At 41.4% G+C, this 19,963-nt stretch overlaps 1 protein-coding gene across 1 annotated transcript in view; it reads right to left on the bottom strand.

Moving 5' to 3' along the window:
• The window catches only part of LOC135516567 (receptor-type tyrosine-protein phosphatase beta-like), a 140,215-nt gene that overhangs the window by 11,308 nt on the left and 108,944 nt on the right, over positions 1-19,963 (bottom strand). The window contains exons 28-30 of the mRNA XM_064940917.1: positions 19,124-19,246; positions 18,049-18,212; positions 7,574-7,709 (exon numbers count right to left, since the gene is read on the bottom strand). Of these exons, the coding sequence (XP_064796989.1) occupies positions 7,574-7,709; positions 18,049-18,212; positions 19,124-19,246 (423 nt within the window). The remainder of the gene's footprint in view (positions 1-7,573; positions 7,710-18,048; positions 18,213-19,123; positions 19,247-19,963) is intronic.

The following is a 19,963-nucleotide window of genomic DNA, read 5'->3' as shown; positions in this document are numbered from 1 at the left end:
TTATCACTGGGTATCCCTGGCTATATATTATCACTGGGTATCACTGTCTATATATTATCCCTGGCTATATATTATCACTGGGTATCCCTGGCTATATATTATCCCTGGCTATATATTATCACTGGGTATCACTGGCTATATATTATCCCTGGCTATATAGTATCACTGGTTATCACTGGTTATATATTATCCCTGGCTATATATTATCACTGGGTATCACTGGCTAAATACTATCTCTGGCTATATATTATCCCTGGCTATATATTATCACTGTCTATATATTATCACTGGGTATCACTGGCTATATATTATCACTGGGTATCACTGGCTATATATTATCCCTGGCTATATATTATCACCTGGTATCACTGGCTATATACTATCTCTGGCTATATATTATCCCTGGCTATATATTATCACTGGCTATATATTATCACTGGGTATCACTGGCTATATACTATCTCTGGCTATATATTATCCCTGGCTATATATTATCACTGGATATATATTATCACTGGGTATCACTGGCTATATATTATCCCTGGCTATATATTATCACTGGGTATCACTGGCTATATACTATCTCTGGCTATATATTATCCCTGGCTATATATTATCACTGGCTATATATTATAACTGGCTATATAATATCACTGGCTATATATTATCACTGGGTATCACTGGGTATATATTATCACTGGCTATGTAATATCACTGGCTATATATTATCACTGGGTATATATTATCACTGGCTATATATTATCACTGGGTATCACTGGCTATATATTTTCACTGGGTATCACTGGCTATATATTATCACTGGCTATATATTATCCCTGGCTATATATTATCACTGGGTATATATTATCCCTGGCTATATATTATCACTGGGTATCCATGGCTATATATTATCCCTGGCTATATATTATCACTGGATATCCCTGGCTATATATTATCACTGAGTATCACTGGCTATATATCATCCCTGTCTATATATTATCACTGGGTATCCCTGGCTATATATTATCCCTGGCTATATATTATCACTGGGTATCACTGGCTATATATTATCCCTGGCTATATAGTATCACTGGTTATCACTGGTTATATATTATCCCTGGCTATATATTATCACTGTGTATCACTGGCTAAATACTATCTCTGGCTATATATTATCCCTGGCTATATATTATCACTGGCTATATATTATCACTGGGTATCACTATATATTATCACTGGGTATCACTGGCTATATATTATCCCTGGCTATATATTATCACCTGGTATCACTGGCTATATACTATCTCTGGCTATATATTATCCCTGTATATAATATCACTGGCTATATATTATCACTGGGTATCACTGGCTATATACTATCACTGGCTATATATTAACCCAGGCTATATATTATCACTGGCTATATATTATCACTGGGTATCACTGGCTATATATTATCTCTGGCTATATATTATCACTGGGTATCACTGGCTATATACTATCTCTGGCTATATATTATCCCTGGCTATATATTATCACTGGCTATATATTATCACTGGCTATATATATTATCACTGGGTATCACTGGGTATATATTATCCCTGGCTATATAATATCACTGGCTATATATTATCACTGGCTATATATTATCACCTGGTATCACTGGCTATATACTATCTCTGGCTATATATTATCCTGGCTATATATTATCACTGGCTATATATTATCACTGGGTATCACTGGCTATATACTATCTCTGGCTATATATTATCCCTGGCTATATATTATCACTGGATATATATTATCACTGGGTATCACTGGCTATATATTATCCCTGGCTATATATTATCACTGGGTATCACTGGCTATATACTATCTCTGGCTATATATTATCCCTGGCTATATATTATCACTGGCTAGCTATATATTATCACTGGGTATCCCTGGCTATATATTATCCCTGGCTATATATTATCACTGGGTATCACTGGCTATATATTATCCCTCGCTATATATTATTACTGGGTATCTCTGGCTATATATTATCCCTGGCTATATATTATCCCTGGCTATATATTATCACTGCGTGTCACTGGCTATATATTATCTCTGGCTATATATTATCACTGGCTATATATTATCCCTGGCTATATAATATCACTGGCTATATATTATCACTGGCTATATATTATCCCTGGCTATATATTATCCCTGGCTATATATTATCACTGGGTATCACAGGCTATATATTATCACTGGCTATATATTATCCCTGGCTATATATTATCACTGGGTATCCATGGCTATATATTATCCCTGGCTATATATTATCACTGGGTATCCCTGGCTATATATTATCACTGGGTATCACTGTCTATATATTATCCCTGGCTATATATTATCACTGGGTATCCCTGGCTATATATTATCCCTGGCTATATATTATCACTGGGTATCACTGGCTATATATTATCCCTGGCTATATAGTATCACTGGTTATTACTGGTTATATATTATCCCTGGCTATATATTATCACTGGGTATCACTGGCTAAATACTATCTCTGGCTATATATTATCCCTGGCTATATATTATCACTGTCTATATATTATCACTGGGTATCACTGGCTATATATTATCACTGGGTATCACTGGCTATATATTATCCCTGGCTATATATTATCACCTGGTATCACTGGCTATATACTATCTCTGGCTATATATTATCCCTGGCTATATATTATCACTGGCTATATATTATCACTGGGTATCACTGGCTATATACTATCTCTGGCTATATATTATCCCTGGCTATATTATCACTGGATATATATTATCACTGGGTATCACTGGCTATATATTATCCCTGGCTATATATTATCACTGGGTATCACTGGCTATATACTATCTCTGGCTATATATTATCCCTGGCTATATATTATCACTGGCTATATATTATCACTGGCTATATAATATCACTGGCTATATATTATCACTGGGTATCACTGGGTATATATTATCACTGGCTATGTAATATCACTGGCTATATATTATCACTGGGTATATATTATCACTGGCTATATATTATCACTGGGTATCACTGGCTATATATTTTCACTGGGTATCACTGGCTATATATTATCACTGGCTATATATTATCCCTGGCTATATATTATCACTGGGTATATATTATCCCTGGCTATATATTATCACTGGGTATCCATGGCTATATATTATCCCTGGCTATATATTATCACTGGATATCCCTGGCTATATATTATCACTGAGTATCACTGGCTATATATCATCCCTGTCTATATATTATCACTGGGTATCCCTGGCTATATATTATCCCTGGCTATATATTATCACTGGGTATCACTGGCTATATATTATCCCTGGCTATATAGTATCACTGGTTATCACTGGTTATATATTATCCCTGGCTATATATTATCACTGTGTATCACTGGCTAAATACTATCTCTGGCTATATATTATCCCTGGCTATATATTATCACTGGCTATATATTATCACTGGGTATCACTGGCTATATATTATCACTGGGTATCACTGGCTATATATTATCCCTGGCTATATATTATCACCTGGTATCACTGGCTATATACTATCTCTGGCTATATATTATCCCTGGGTATATAATATCACTGGCTATATATTATCACTGGGTATCACTGGCTATATACTATCTCTGGCTATATATTATCCCTGGCTATATATTATCACTGGATATATATTATCACTGGGTATCACTGGCTATATATTATCTCTGGCTATATATTATCACTGGGTATCACTGGCTATATACTATCTCTGGCTATATATTATCCCTGGCTATATATTATCACTGGCTATATATTATCACTGGCTATATATTATCACTGGGTATCACTGGGTATATATTATCCCTGGCTATATAATATCACTGGCTATATATTATCACTGGCTATATATTATCACCTGGTATCACTGGCTATATACTATCTCTGGCTATATATTATCCCTGGCTATATATTATCACTGGCTATATATTATCACTGGGTATCACTGGCTATATACTATCTCTGGCTATATATTATCCCTGGCTATATATTATCACTGGATATATATTATCACTGGGTATCACTGGCTATATATTATCCCTGGCTATATATTATCACTGGGTATCACTGGCTATATACTATCTCTGGCTATATATTATCCCTGGCTATATATTATCACTGGCTATATATTATCACTGGCTATATGTTATCACTGGGTATCACTGGCTATATATTTTCACTGGGTATCACTGGCTATAATTATCACTGGCTATATATTATCCCTGGCTATATATTACCACTGGGTATATATTATCCCTGGCTATATATTATCACTGGGTATCCATGGCTATATATTATCCCTGGCTATATATTATCACTGGGTATCCCTGGCTATATATTATCACTGGCTATATATTATCTACTATAGTATATCCCTGGCTATATATTATCACTGGGTATCCCTGGCTATATATTATCCCTGGCTATATATTATCACTGGGTATCACTGGCTATATATTATCACTGGCTATATAGTATCACTGGTTATCACTGGTTATATATTATCCCTGGCTATATATTATCACTGTGTATCACTGGCTAAATACTATCTCTGGCTATATATTATCACTGGCTATATATTATCACTGGGTATCACTGGCTATATATTATTACTGGGTATCACTGGCTATATATTATCCCTGGCTATATATTATCACCTGGTATCACTGGCTATATACTATCTCTGGCTATATATTATCCCAGGGTATATATTATCACTGGCTATATATTATCACTGGCTATATATTATCACTGGGTATCACTGGCTATATATTATCACTGGGTATCACTGGCTATATATTATCCCTGGCTATATATTATCACTGGGTATCACTGGCTATATACTGTCTCTGGCTATATATTATCCCTGGCTATATATTATCACTGGGTATATATTATCCCTGGCTATATATTATCACTGGGTATCACTGGCTATATACTGTCTCTGGCTATATATTATCCCTGGCTATATATTATCACTGGGTATATATTATCCCTGGCTATATATTATCACTGGGTATCCATGGCTATATATTATCCCTGGCTATATATTATCACTGGGTATCCCTGGCTATATATTATCACTGAGTATCACTGGCTATATATTATCCCTGTCTATATATTATCACTGGGTATCCCTGGCTATATATTATCCCTGGCTATATATTATCACTGGGTATCACTGGCTATATATTATCCCTGGCTATATAGTATCACTGGTTATCACTGGTTATATATTATCCCTGGCTATATATTATCACTGTGTATCACTGGCTAAATACTATCTCTGGCTATATATTATCCCTGGCTATATATTATCACTGGCTATATATTATCACTGGGTATCACTGGCTATATATTATCACTGGGTATCACTGGCTATATATTATCCCTGGCTATATATTATCACCTGGTATCACTGGCTATATACTATCTCTGGCTATATATTATCCCTGGGTATATATTATCACTGGCTATATATTATCACTGGGTATCACTGGCTATATACTATCTCTGGCTATATATTATCCCTGGCTATATATTATCACTGGATATATATTATCACTGGGTATCACTGGCTATATATTATCTCTGGCTATATATTATCACTGGGTATCACTGGCTATATACTATCTCTGGCTATATATTATCCCTGGCTATATATTATCACTGGCTATATATTATCACTGGCTATATATTATCACTGGGTATCACTGGGTATATATTATCCCTGGCTATATAATATCACTGGCTATATATTATCCCTGGCTATATATTATCACCTGGTATCACTGGCTATATACTATCTCTGGCTATATATTATCACTGGCTATATATTATCACTGGCTATATATTATCACTGGGTATCACTGGCTATATACTATCTCTGGCTATATATTATCCCTGGCTATATATTATCACTGGATATATATTATCACTGGGTATCACTGGCTATATATTATCCCTGGCTATATATTATCACTGGGTATCACTGGCTATATACTATCTCTGGCTATATATTATCCCTGGCTATATATTATCACTGGCTATATATTATCACTGGCTATATATTATCACTGGGTATCACTGGGTATATATTATCACTGGCTATGTAATATCACTGGCTATATATTATCACTGGCTATATATTATCACTGGCTATATATTATCACTGGGTATCACTGGCTATATATTTTCACTGGGTATCACTGGCTATATATTATCACTGGCTATATATTATCCCTGGCTATATATTATCACTGGGTATATATTATCCCTGGCTATATATTATCACTGGGTATCCATGGCTATATATTATCCCTGGCTATATATTATCACTGGGTATCCCTGGCTATATATTATCACTGAGTATCACTGGCTATATATTATCCCTGGCTATATATTATCACTGGGTATCCCTGGCTATATATTATCCCTGGCTATATATTATCACTGGGTATCACTGGCTATATATTATCCCTGGCTATATAGTATCACTGGTTATCACTGGTTCTATATTATCCCTGGCTATATATTATCACTGTGTATCACTGGCTAAATACTATCTCTGGCTATATATTATCCCTGGCTATATATTATCACTGGCTATATATTATCACTGGGTATCACTGGCTATATATTATCACTGGGTATCACTGGCTATATATTATCCCTGGCTATATATTATCACCTGGTATCACTGGCTATATACTATCTCTGGCTATATATTATCCCTGGGTATATATTATCACTGGCTATATATTATCACTGGGTATCACTGGCTATATACTATCTCTGGCTATATATTATCCCTGGCTATATATTATCACTGGATATATATTATCACTGGGTATCACTGGCTATATATTATCTCTGGCTATATATTATCACTGGGTATCACTGGCTATATACTATCTCTGGCTATATATTATCCCTGGCTATATATTATCACTGGCTATATATTATCACTGGCTATATATTATCACTGGGTATCACTGGGTATATATTATCACTGGCTATATATTATCACTGGGTATCACTGGCTATATACTATCTCTGGCTATATATTATCCCTGGCTATATATTATCACTGGATATATATTATCACTGGGTATCACTGGCTATATATTATCTCTGGCTATATATTATCACTGGGTATCACTGGCTATATACTATCTCTGGCTATATATTATCCCTGGCTATATATTATCACTGGCTATATATTTTCCCTGGCTATATATTATCACTGGCTATATATTATCACTGGCTATATATTATCACTGGGTATCACTGGCTATATATTATCACTGGGTATCACTGGCTATATATTATCACTGGGTATCCCTTGCTATATATTATCACTGGCTAACATTGACGTTCATTGTACTCATTGAAATGTACCAGCTGACGGAGAGCGTTGTGTTGAACTGAGAGTTTTATCCGTCGTTACCTCTGTTTGCACCATGTGAGAGCGGTGCAGTCGGAGGTCAAACACACAGCCGTAGACATCCACTGTTCCTATGCTGTCCAGCTGTTGAAGGACCCGGTCCAGAACCATGAACGTCCCTGTACGACCCACTCCAGCACTGAGGGAGATAGGGAGGGAGAGAGAGAGAGAGAAAAGGGGAAGAGAGGGAGAGAGAGAAGAGTGATTAATGTAGTTTACATAACATTTACCATTGACATCCATGTATTTATACACTTGCGGTAAATCATATTAAAATCATTTGATATTGGTTTTTAATTTAATTGGTGTGCCTACACAGCTACCATCCTGATTGAAGGATTTCTCCTTTGACGTCCAATCACGCACGCGCACACGCACGCATGCACGCACGCACGCACGCACGCACGCACGCACACACACACACACACACACACACACACACACACACACACACACACACACACACACACACACACACACACACACACACACACACACACAGTAATGATAAATGATGACGGTCAATCACAATCCATCACATAACATCATTCCAGCTGTACGCTTCACTGAAACACTGTACACCAGTACTAACAGAGTTCTCTCTCCACTCTGACGGCACATCTACCATCTGGGACATAAAGGGGAGCAGGTCAGGGTCAGTAGATCACTGGTCGAGGCTCTAGACGTCACCAACAGTGATGGAATGGCAGACTCCTGTAGCTGAGAGAGATACCCGCGCCTGGAGAAAGAGTCACCGCCGAGTAATGGACTCTCCTCTGGGGGAAAAACGACCCGTACTTCTCCTTCCTGTAAAGTGTGTTGTGGCTTAACGACCCTTACTTCTCCTTCCTGTAAAGTGTGTTGTGGCTTATCGACCCTTACTTCTCCTTCCTGTAAAGTGTGTTGTGGCTTAACGACCCGTACTTACTTCTCCTTCCTGTAAAGTGTGTTGTGGCTTATCGACCCTTACTTCTCCTTCCTGTAAAGTGTGTTGTGGCTTAACGACCCGTACTTACTTCTCCTTCCTGTAAAGTGTGTTGTGGCTTAACGACCCGTACTTACTTCTCCTTCCTGTAAAGTGTGTTGTGGCTTATCGACCCTTACTTATCCTTCCTGTAAAGTGTGTTGTGGCTTATCGACCCTTACTTCTCCTTCCTGTAAAGGGTGTTGTGGCTTATCGACCCGTACTTACTTCTCCTTCCTGTAAAGTGTGTTGTGGCTTAACGACCCTTACTTCTCCTTCCTGTAAAGTGTGTTGTGGCTTATCGACCCTTACTTACTTCTCCTTCCTGTAAAGTGTGTTGTGGCTTAACGACCCTTACTTCTCCTTCCTGTAAAGTGTGTTGTGGCTTAACGACCCGTTCTTACTTCTCCTTCCTGTAAAGTGTGTTGTGGCTTATCGACCCTTACTTCTCCTTCCTGTAAAGTGTGTTGTGGCTTATCGACCCTTACTTACTTCTCCTTCCTGTAAAGTGTGTTGTGGCTTAACGACCCTTACTTCTCCTTCCTGTAAAGTGTGTTGTGGCTTAACGACCCGTTCTTACTTCTCCTTCCTGTAAAGTGTGTTGTGGCTTATCGACCCTTACTTCTCCTTCCTGTAATGTGTGTTGTGGCTTATCGACCCTTACTTACTTCTCCTTCCTGTAAAGTGTGTTGTGGCTTAACGACCCGTACTTCTCCTTCCTGTAAAGTGTGTTGTGGCTTAACGACCCTTACTTCTCCTTCCTGTAAAAAGACCCTTACTTCTCCTTGTGTTGTGGCTTAACGACCCTTACTTCTCCTTCCTGTAAAGTGTGTTGTGGCTTAACGACCCTTACTTCTCCTTCCTGTAAAGTGTGTTGTGGCTTAACGACCCTTACTTCTCCTTCCTGTAAAGTGTGTTGTGGCTTACTTCTCCTTCCTGTAAAGTGTGTTGTGGCTTAACGATCCTTACTTCTCCTTCCTGTAAAGTGTGTTGTGGCTTAACGACCCTTACTTCTCCTTCCTGTAAAGTGTGTTGTGGCTTAACGACCCTTACTTCTCCTTCCTGTAAAGTGTGTTGTGGCTTAACGACCCTTACTTCTCCTTCCTGTAAAGTGTGTTGTGGCTTAACGACCCTTACTTCTCCTTCCTGTAAAGTGTGTTGTGGCTTATCGACCCTTACTTCTCCTTCCTGTAAAGTGTGTTGTGGCTTATCGACCCTTACTTCTCCTTCCTGTAAAGTGTGTTGTGGCTTATCGACCCTTACTTCTCCTTCCTGTAAAGTGTGTTGTGGCTTATCGACCCTTACTTCTCCTTCCTGTAAAGTGTGTTGTGGCTTATCGACCCTTACTTCTCCTTCCTGTAAAGTGTGTTGTGGCTTAACGACCCGTTCTTACTTCTCCTTCCTGTAAAGTGTGTTGTGGCTTATCGACCCTTACTTCTCCTTCCTGTAAAGTGTGTTGTGGCTTATCGACCCTTACTTACTTCTCCTTCCTGTAAAGTGTGTTGTGGCTTAACGACCCTTACTTACTTCTCCTTCCTGTAAAGTGTGTTGTGGCTTACTTACTTACTTCTCCTTCCTGTAAAGTGTGTTGTGGCTTATCGACCCTTACTTCTCCTTCCTGTAAAGTGTGTTGTGGCTTATCGACCCTTACTTCTCCTTCCTGTAAAGTGTGTTGTGGCTTATCGACCCTTACTTCTCCTTCCTGTAAAGTGTGTTGTGGCTTATCGACCCTTACTTCTCCTTCCTGTAAAGTGTGTTGTGGCTTATCGACCCTTACTTCTCCTTCCTGTAAAGTGTGTTGTGGCTTATCGACCCTTACTTCTCCTTCCTGTAAAGTGTGTTGTGGCTTAACGACCCGTTCTTACTTCTCCTTCCTGTAAAGTGTGTTGTGGCTTATCGACCCTTACTTCTCCTTCCTGTAAAGTGTGTTGTGGCTTATCGACCCTTACTTACTTCTCCTTCCTGTAAAGTGTGTTGTGGCTTAACGACCCTTACTTCTCCTTCCTTAACGACTTACTTCTCCTTCCTGTAAAGTGTGTTGTGGCTTATCGACCCTTACTTCTCCTTCCTGTAATGTGTGTTGTGGCTTATCGACCCTTACTTACTTCTCCTTCCTGTAAAGTGTGTTGTGGCTTAACTGTGCTTCTCCTTCCTGTAAAGTGTGTTGTGGCTTAACGACCCTTACTTCTCCTTCCTGTAAAGTGTGTTGTGGCTTAACGACCCTTACTTCTCCTTCCTGTAAAGTGTGTTGTGGCTTAACGACCCTTACTTCTCCTTCCTGTAAAGTGTGTTGTGGCTTAACGACCCTTACTTCTCCTTCCTGTAAAGTGTGTTGTGGCTTAACGACCCTTACTTCTCCTTCCTGTAAAGTGTGTTGTGGCTTATCGACCCTTACTTCTCCTTCCTGTAAAGTGTGTTGTGGCTTAACGACCCTTACTTCTCCTTCCTGTAAAGTGTGTTGTGGCTTAACGACCCTTACTTCTCCTTCCTGTAAAGTGTGTTGTGGCTTAACGACCCTTACTTCTCCTTCCTGTAAAGTGTGTTGTGGCTTAACGACTTCTCCTTCCTGTAAAGTGTGTTGTGGCTTATCGACCCTTACTTCTCCTTCCTGTAAAGTGTGTTGTGGCTTATCGACCCTTACTTCTCCTTCCTGTAAAGTGTGTTGTGGCTTATCGACCCTTACTTCTCCTTCCTGTAAAGTGTGTTGTGGCTTATACTTACTTCTCCTTCCTGTAAAGTGTGTTGTGGCTTATCGACCCTTACTTCTCCTTCCTGTAAAGTGTGTTGTGGCTTATCGACCCTTACTTCTCCTTCCTGTAAAGTGTGTTGTGGCTTAACGACCCGTTACTTCTCCTTCCTGTAAAGTGTGTTGTGGCTTATCGACCCTTACTTCTCCTTCCTGTAAAGTGTGTTGTGGCTTATCGATTTTTACTTACTTCTCCTTCCTGTAAAGTGTGTTGTGGCTTAACGACCCTTACTTACTTCTCCTTCCTGTAAAGTGTGTTGTGGCTTATCGACCCTTACTTCTCCTTCCTGTAAAGTGTGTTGTGGCTTATCGACCCTTACTTCTCCTTCCTGTAAAGTGTGTTGTGGCTTATCGACCCTTACTTCTCCTTCCTGTAAAGTGTGTTGTGGCTTATCGACCCTTACTTCTCCTTCCTGTAAAGTGTGTTGTGGCTTATCGACCCTTACTTCTCCTTCCTGTAAAAGTGTGTTGTGGCTTAACGACCCGTTCTTACTTCTCCTTCCTGTAAAGTGTGTTGTGGCTTATCGACCCTTACTTCTCCTTCCTGTAAAGTGTGTTGTGGCTTATCGACCTTACTTACTTCTCCTTCCTGTAAAGTGTGTTGTGGCTTAACGACCCTTACTTCTCCTTCCTGTAAAGTGTGTTGTGGCTTAACGACCGTTCTTACTTCTCCTTCCTGTAAAGTGTGTTGTGGCTTATCGACCCTTACTTCTCCTTCCTGTAATGTGTGTTGTGGCTTATCGACCCTTACTTACTTCTCCTTCCTGTAAAGTGTGTTGTGGCTTATCGACCCGTACTTCTCCTTCCTGTAAAGTGTGTTGTGGCTTAACGACCCTTACTTCTCCTTCCTGTAAAGTGTGTTGTGGCTTAACGACCCTTACTTCTCCTTCCTGTAAAGTGTGTTGTGGCTTAACGACCCTTACTTCTCCTTCCTGTAAAGTGTGTTGTGGCTTAACGACCCTTACTTCTCCTTCCTGTAAAGTGTGTTGTGGCTTAACGACCCTTACTTCTCCTTCCTGTAAAGTGTGTTGTGGCTTATCGACCCTTACTTCTCCTTCCTGTAAAGTGTGTTGTGGCTTAACGAGGCCCTTACTTCTCCTTCCTGTAAAGTGTGTTGTGGCTTAACGACCCTTACTTCTCCTTCCTGTAAAGTGTGTTGTGGCTTATCGACCCTTACTTCTCCTTCCTGTAAAGTGTGTTGTGGCTTAACGACCCTTACTTCTCCTTCCTGTAAAGTGTGTTGTGGCTTATCGACCCTTACTTCTCCTTCCTGTAAAGTGTGTTGTGGCTTATCGACCCTTACTTCTCCTTCCTGTAAAGTGTGTTGTGGCTTATCGACCCTTACTTCTCCTTCCTGTAAAGTGTGTTGTGGCTTATCGACCCTTACTTCTCCTTCCTGTAAAGTGTGTTGTGGCTTATCGACCCTTACTTCTCCTTCCTGTAAAGTGTGTTGTGGCTTATCGACCCTTACTTCTCCTTCCTGTAAAGTGTGTTGTGGCTTATCGACCCTTACTTCTCCTTCCTGTAAAGTGTGTTGTGGCTTATCGACCCTTACTTCTCCTTCCTGTAAAGTGTGTTGTGGCTTATCGACCCTTACTTCTCCTTCCTGTAAAGTGTGTTGTGGCTTATCGACCCTTACTTCTCCTTCCTGTAAAGTGTGTTGTGGCTTAACGACCCTTACTTCTCCTTCCTGTAAAGTGTGTTGTGGCTTATCGACCCTTACTTCCTTCCCCTATCGACCCTTACTTCTCCTTCCTGTAAAGTGTGTTGTGGCTTATACTTCTCCTTCCTGTAAAGTGTGTTGTGGCTTATCGACCTTACTTCTCCTTCCTGTAAAGTGTGTTGTGGCTCGACCCTTACTTCTCCTTCGTAAACCGACCCTTACTTCTCCTTCCTGTAAAGTGTGTTGTGGCTTATCGACCCTTACTTCTCCTTCCTGTAAAGTGTGTTGTGGCTTATCGACCCTTACTTCTCCTTCCTGTAAAGTGTGTTGTGGCTTATCGACCCTTACTTCTCCTTCCTGTAAAGTGTGTTGTGGCTTAACGACCCTTACTTCTCCTTCCTGTAAAGTGTGTTGTGGCTTATCGACCCTTACTTCTCCTTCCTGTAAAGTGTGTTGTGGCTTAACGACCCTTACTTCTCCTTCCTGTAAAGTGTGTTGTGGCTTATCGACCCTTACTTCTCCTTCCTGTAAAGTGTGTTGTGGCTTATCGACCCTTACTTCTCCTTCCTGTAAAGTGTGTTGTGGCTTATCGACCCTTACTTCTCCTTCCTGTAAAGTGTGTTGTGGCTTAACGACCCTTACTTCTCCTTCCTGTAAAGTGTGTTGTGGCTTATCGACCCTTACTTCTCCTTCCTGTAAAGTGTGTTGTGGCTTAACGACCCTTACTTCTCCTTCCTGTAAAGTGTGTTGTGGCTTATTGACCCTTACTTCTCCTTCCTGTAAAGTGTGTTGTGGCTTAACGACCCTTACTTCTCCTTCCTGTAAAGTGTGTTGTGGCTTATCGACCCTTACTTCTCCTTCCTGTAAAGTGTGTTGTGGCTTATCGACCCTTACTTCTCCTTCTCCTTCCTGTCCAGACACCATCAGCCAGGTTCATCTATTTCTGTCTATATAGAGCTGAGGGTGGTCCAGATCACCATCAGCCAGGTTCATCTATTTCTGTCTATATAGAGCTGAGGGTGGTCCAGACACCATCAGCCAGACTCATCTATTTCTGTCTATATAGAGCTGAGGGTGGTCCAGACACCATCAGCCAGGTTCATCTATTTCTGTCTATATAGAGCTGAGGGTGGTCCAGACACCATCAGCCAGGTTCATCTATTTCTGTCTATATAGAGCTGAGGGTGGTCCAGACACCATCAGCCAGACTCATCTATTTCTGTCTATATAGAGCTGAGGGTGGTCCAGACACCATCAGCCAGACTCATCTATTTCTGTCTATATAGAGCTGAGGGTGGTCCAGACACCCTCAGCCAGACTCATCTATTTCTGTCTATATAGAGCTGAGGGTGGTCCAGACACCATCAGCCAGGTTCATCTATTTCTGTCTATATAGAGCTGAGGGTGGTCCAGATCACCATCAGCCAGGTTCATCTATTTCTGTCTATATAGAGCTGAGGGTGGTCCAGACACCATCAACCAGGTTCATCTATTTCTGTCTATATAGAGCTGAGGGTGGTCCAGACACCATCAACCAGGTTCATCTATTTCTGTCTATATAGAGCTGAGGGTGGTCCAGATCACCATCAGCCAGGTTAATCTATTTCTGTCTATATAGAGCTGAGGGTGGTCCAGATCACCATCAGCCAGGTTCATCTATTTCTGTCTATATAGAGCTGAGGGTGGTCCAGTTCACCATCAGCCAGGTTAATCTATTTCTGTCTATATAGAGCTGAGGGTGGTCCAGTTCACCATCAGCCAGACTCATCTATTTCTGTCTATATAGAGCTGAGGGTGGTCCAGATCACCATCAGCCAGGTTCATCTATTTCTGTCTATATAGAGCTGAGGGTGGTCCAGTTCACCATCAGCCAGACTCATCTATTTCTGTCTATATAGAGCTGAGGGTGGTCCAGTTCACCATCAGCCAGACTCATCTATTTCTGTCTATATAGAGCTGAGGGTGGTCCAGACACCATCAACCAGGTTCATCTATTTCTGTCTATATAGAGCTGAGGGTGGTCCAGATCACCATCAGCCAGGTTCATCTATTTCTGTCTATATAGAGCTGAGGGTGGTCCAGACACCATCAACCAGGTTCATCTATTTCTGTCTATATAGAGCTGAGGGTGGTCCAGACACCATCAACCAGGTTCATCTATTTCTGTCTATATAGAGCTGAGGGTGGTCCAGATCACCATCAGCCAGGTTCATCTATTTCTGTCTATAGGGAGCTGAGGGTGGTCCAGACACCATCAGCCAGACTCATCTATTTCTGTCTATATAGAGCTGAGGGTGGTCCAGACACCATCAGCCAGGTTCATCTATTTCTGTCTATATAGAGCTGAGGGTGGTCCAGATCACCATCAGCCAGGTTCATCTATTTCTGTCTATATAGAGCTGAGGGTGGTCCAGTTCACCATCAGCCAGGTTCATCTATTTCTGTCTATATAGAGCTGAGGGTGGTCCAGACACCATCAACCAGGTTCATACATTAAAAACCAAAGTCTATCAGAATTCCAGTCATTCCAATAAACGTTATACCCCTTGGTCTTCAGGAATAGGACTCGTTAATATGGAAGTATAGATCAGCCTGGTTGTTTAACCCGAGGCCAAACATTCCCTCATTGTGAAAAGTAACTACGGTCTGAAAGGACAGAGGAAGTGGCAAACATCCTGCTTATCGATCAAAACTAAGGACTTATTAGCCAGCCCCGGAGGACTGATTGGGCTCATTGAGTTGAAAAAGAATGGAATGGCTTTGAGCACTACTGAAACGTGCTATTTACACGTGAAACATGCTTGGCATATGCTGCGTTTGTTACAGGCCTGTTGGTGACGCTTTGATATATTGACAATATGCAGCTGTTTTAAAGGGCAAATCCACAGATGAAACAAGAACAAAATGGACACTCCGCCTATGCTTTGGTAAAAAGCTGAGGGATGGGCCAGGAGAAATGTAACCAGGTTAATAGACAGAGCTATAACAGCTGTCATTCCATATGCTGGGATCCTCACTATACACCTGTTGTTCCATTGGCTGGGATCCTCACTATACAGCTGTTATTCTATAGGCTGGGATCCTCACTATACAGCTGTTATTCTATAGGCTGGGATCCTCACTATACAGCTGTTGTTCCATTGGCTGGGATCCACACTATACAGCTGTTATTCTATAGGCTGGGATCCACACTATACAGCTGTTATTCTATAGGCTGGGATCCTCACTATACAGCTGTTATTCCATTGGCTGGGATCCACACTATACAGCTGCTATTCTATAGGCTGGGATCCTCACTATACAGCTGTTATTCCATTGGCTGGGATCCACACTATACAGCTGTTATTCTATAGGCTGGGATCCTCACTATACAGCTGTTATTCTATAGGCTGGGATCCTCACTATACAGCTGTTATTCCATTGGCTGGGATCCACACTATACAGCTGTTATTCTATAGGCTGGGATCCTCACTATACAGCTGTTATTCCATTGGCTGGGATCCACACTATACAGCTGTTATTCTATAGGCTGGGATCCTCACTTTACAGCTGTTGCCAGAGCACGTTTTTAACTGACTGTCCACTGGTTTCAAAAACAGTGATTGACAGGCAGCTTAAACTTATGGAATTCAACTATTATTGGGTTCAAATACACATTTAGATTTGTGAACAGCCGTCCACAACAACCATAATCTGTAAGGCGCAAATAGCTAAATGAGAGAGCAGCAGTGTGATTCACATCAATGCGCTATGTTGGGGCGGCAGGGTAGCCTTGTGGTTAGAGCGTTGGACTAGTAACCGGAAGGTTGCAAGTTCAAACCCCCGAGCTGACAAGGTACAAATCTGTCGTTCTGCCCCTGAACAGGCAGTTAACCCACTGTTCCCAGGCCGTCATTGAAAATAAGAATGTGTTCTTAACTGACTTGCCTGGTTAAATAAAAAATAAAAAAATGTAGATATCGATAATAAGTGATATCTGTATCGCCGTGGACAACACCACTGATGTCATCCTTACCTCCAAGCGTTTATTCCTGTTGGATAATCTTTGGATGCCGACAGCAGTCGCACCATTGGAAGACAGCTTGGACTGTAGTCTACAAAAAGCCTATTCCTGCTCTTTTCCCACAATCCATCAAACACATTTGGTGTGTCATCATAGTGGTCTCTGATTGGTGGTCATCATTTGGTGTGTCATCATAGTGGTCTCCGATTGGTGGTCAGACTTGCTCAGGCGGGACAAACATAAACTTCCACCTTTTTTCAATGCTGATTTGAATGTCATTGACAAAACAGAGAAGTCGCAAAGATTTTTTTGATGTCTCGCAAACATCTTTTTAAATTTTTTTTTATTTAAAAGTAATCCTCTAAGTAATCATTGAGTTTTTCAAAAGTATCTTATTACAATATTTTAGCTGGTAACGGATGACAGTTACTGTTTTGTTGTCATCCCTTATATGTAGTGGATTTCATGTAATCTGTTACTGCCCAACCCTGAGGGGACGAGTCTCATGTATGGAGCTGGTCAATGATTAAACCGGCCTCAATACATTTTCTCAGTCACGTTGCTGGTCTTCTCTTTGACTCACGTCTGCCAAGGGGGAAACTCTTTCTGATGGGAGATGAACCCTCTGACTCCGCTAAGTTTACATCTACACACACACACACACACACACACACACACACACACACACACACACACACACACACACACACACACACACACACACACACACACACACACACACACACACACACACACACACACACCGATGTGACCCTTCCACACACACCGATGTGACCCTTCCACACACACCCCTTCCACACACACACCCTCCCCACACACACACCCTCCCCCTTCCACACCCTCCCCCTTCCACACACACACACACACACCCTCCCCTTCCACACACACACCCTCCCCTTCCACACACACCCTCCCCTTCCACACACACCGATGTGGCCCTTCCACACACACACCGATGTGACCCTTCCACACACATACCCTCCCCTTCCGCACACACACCCTCCCCTTCCACACACACACCCTCCCCTTCCACACACACACCCTCCCCTTCCACACACACCGATGTGGCCCTTCCACATACCTGCAGTGAACAACGGTGGCTCCAGTGCTGGGGGCCCTGTCGATGTAGTCCCTGACGGTCCGTACGAACTCGATGAGGGACTGGGTGGTCTCGGGGACCCCGTGGTCTGGCCACACCGTGTAGTGGAAGTGTCTCACTACCCGAGGGAAGCTGGGACGACCTTCCTGAAGAGACACAAGATGAGGGATGTTCAGGACAGGAAATGCAGGGCATCTCCTCTCGGGGTGCTCAGTGGCGCAATGGTCTAAGGTACTGTATCTCAGTGCAAGAGACGACACTACAGTCCCTGGCTCAAATTCAGGCTGAATCACATCCGGCCGGGATTGGGAGTCCCAAAGGGCGGCGCACAATTGTCCCAGCGTTGTCCGGGTTTGGCTGGGATAGGCCGTCATTGTAAATAAGAATTTGTTCTTAACTGACTTACCTGGTTAAATAAAAGGTTAAATAAAACATAAATAAAGTCGGACCTCCACACTAGGTCTAGAATGTACCTGAATGATCAGGATCTAAGCGATTAGAGGATTGAACAGTTTTATCTGTCTTGGTACTGATGGTTTATATAAAAACAGGTCGTCCTAATGAACTGAAAGCTTTTCAGTTGGGCTACAGCTTTCAATAGAGTGACAGTAACAGAGAAGCTGCCATATTATCTGCGGTGATTGTTTCTGAGGTGATTGTTACTGAGGTGATTGTTACTGAGGTGATTGTTTCTGAGGTGATTGTTTCTGAGGTGATTGTTACTGAGGTGATTGTTACTGAGGTGATTGTTACTGAGGTGATTGTTACTGAGGTGATTGTTACTGAGGTGATTGTTTCTGAGGCGATTGTTACCGAGGTGATTGTTACTGAGATGATTGTTTCTGAGGTGATTGTTACCGAGGTGATTGTTACCGAGGTGATTGTTACTGAGGTGATTGTTACTGAGGTGATTGTTTCTGAAGTGATTGTTTCTGAGGTGATTGTTACTGAGGTGATTGTTTCTGAGGTGATTGTTTCTGAGGTGATTGTTTCTGAGGCAATTGTTTCTGAGGTGATTGTTTCTGAGGTGATTGTTTCTGAGGTGATTGTTACTCACAGAGCTGATCTTGAACTCCCTGATTGTCCATTCAGCCAGGACAGACTCAGACAGCATTTGAACCACCAGGTCTCCATAGTACAGAGGCTCCCGGTCAGCCGGCCAGTAGTGGTCACACTTCACCTGGACGGGGACAACAATGGCCACGGTTAGACCATTAGATCTCTTGATTTGTTGTCTGACTGACTGACTGATTGACTGACTGACTGATTGATTAAGGGATTGAGTTATTTATTGAATAGTTCATTCATTTATTAATTTGTTTGTTTGTTCGTTTGTCCATCCATCTATCCCCATCCATTCATCCCTCTATCCACCCAAAATGTCCCACACAAAGTAAAGTCCAATTATATCAGACTTATGTCTCATCAAATCAAATCGTATTTGTCACATGCGCCAAATACAACAGGTTTAGACCTGACCGTGAAATACTTACTGGCAAGGCCTTAACCAACAATGCAGTTTTAAGAAAATATTTTCTAAACAAGCTAAAGTAAAATAAAAACACAATAAAATATCAATAATGACAGTATACAGCGGGTACCGGTACCGAGTCAATGTGCGGGGGTACCGGTTAGATGCGGTCATTTGTATATGTATTGTAGGGGTAAAGTGACTATGCATAGGTTCATAAACATTGAGTAGCAGCAGTGTAAAAACAAAGTGGGGGGGGGTGTCAATGCAAATAGTCTGATTGGCCATTTGATGAACTGTTCAGCAGTCTTACAGCTTGGGGATAGAAGCTGTTAAGGAACCTTTTGGACCCAGACTTGGAGCTCCGGTACCGCTTGCTGTGCAGTAGAAGAGAGAACAGTCTATGACTTGGGGACTGGAGTCTTT

This window comes from Oncorhynchus masou, chromosome 27 (genome assembly GCF_036934945.1).
Source record: "Oncorhynchus masou masou isolate Uvic2021 chromosome 27, UVic_Omas_1.1, whole genome shotgun sequence".
Lineage (NCBI taxonomy): Eukaryota > Metazoa > Chordata > Actinopteri > Salmoniformes > Salmonidae > Oncorhynchus > Oncorhynchus masou.
Note: the sequence above shows the minus strand (reverse complement) of the source record. Positions and strands in the feature narration are given on the sequence as shown.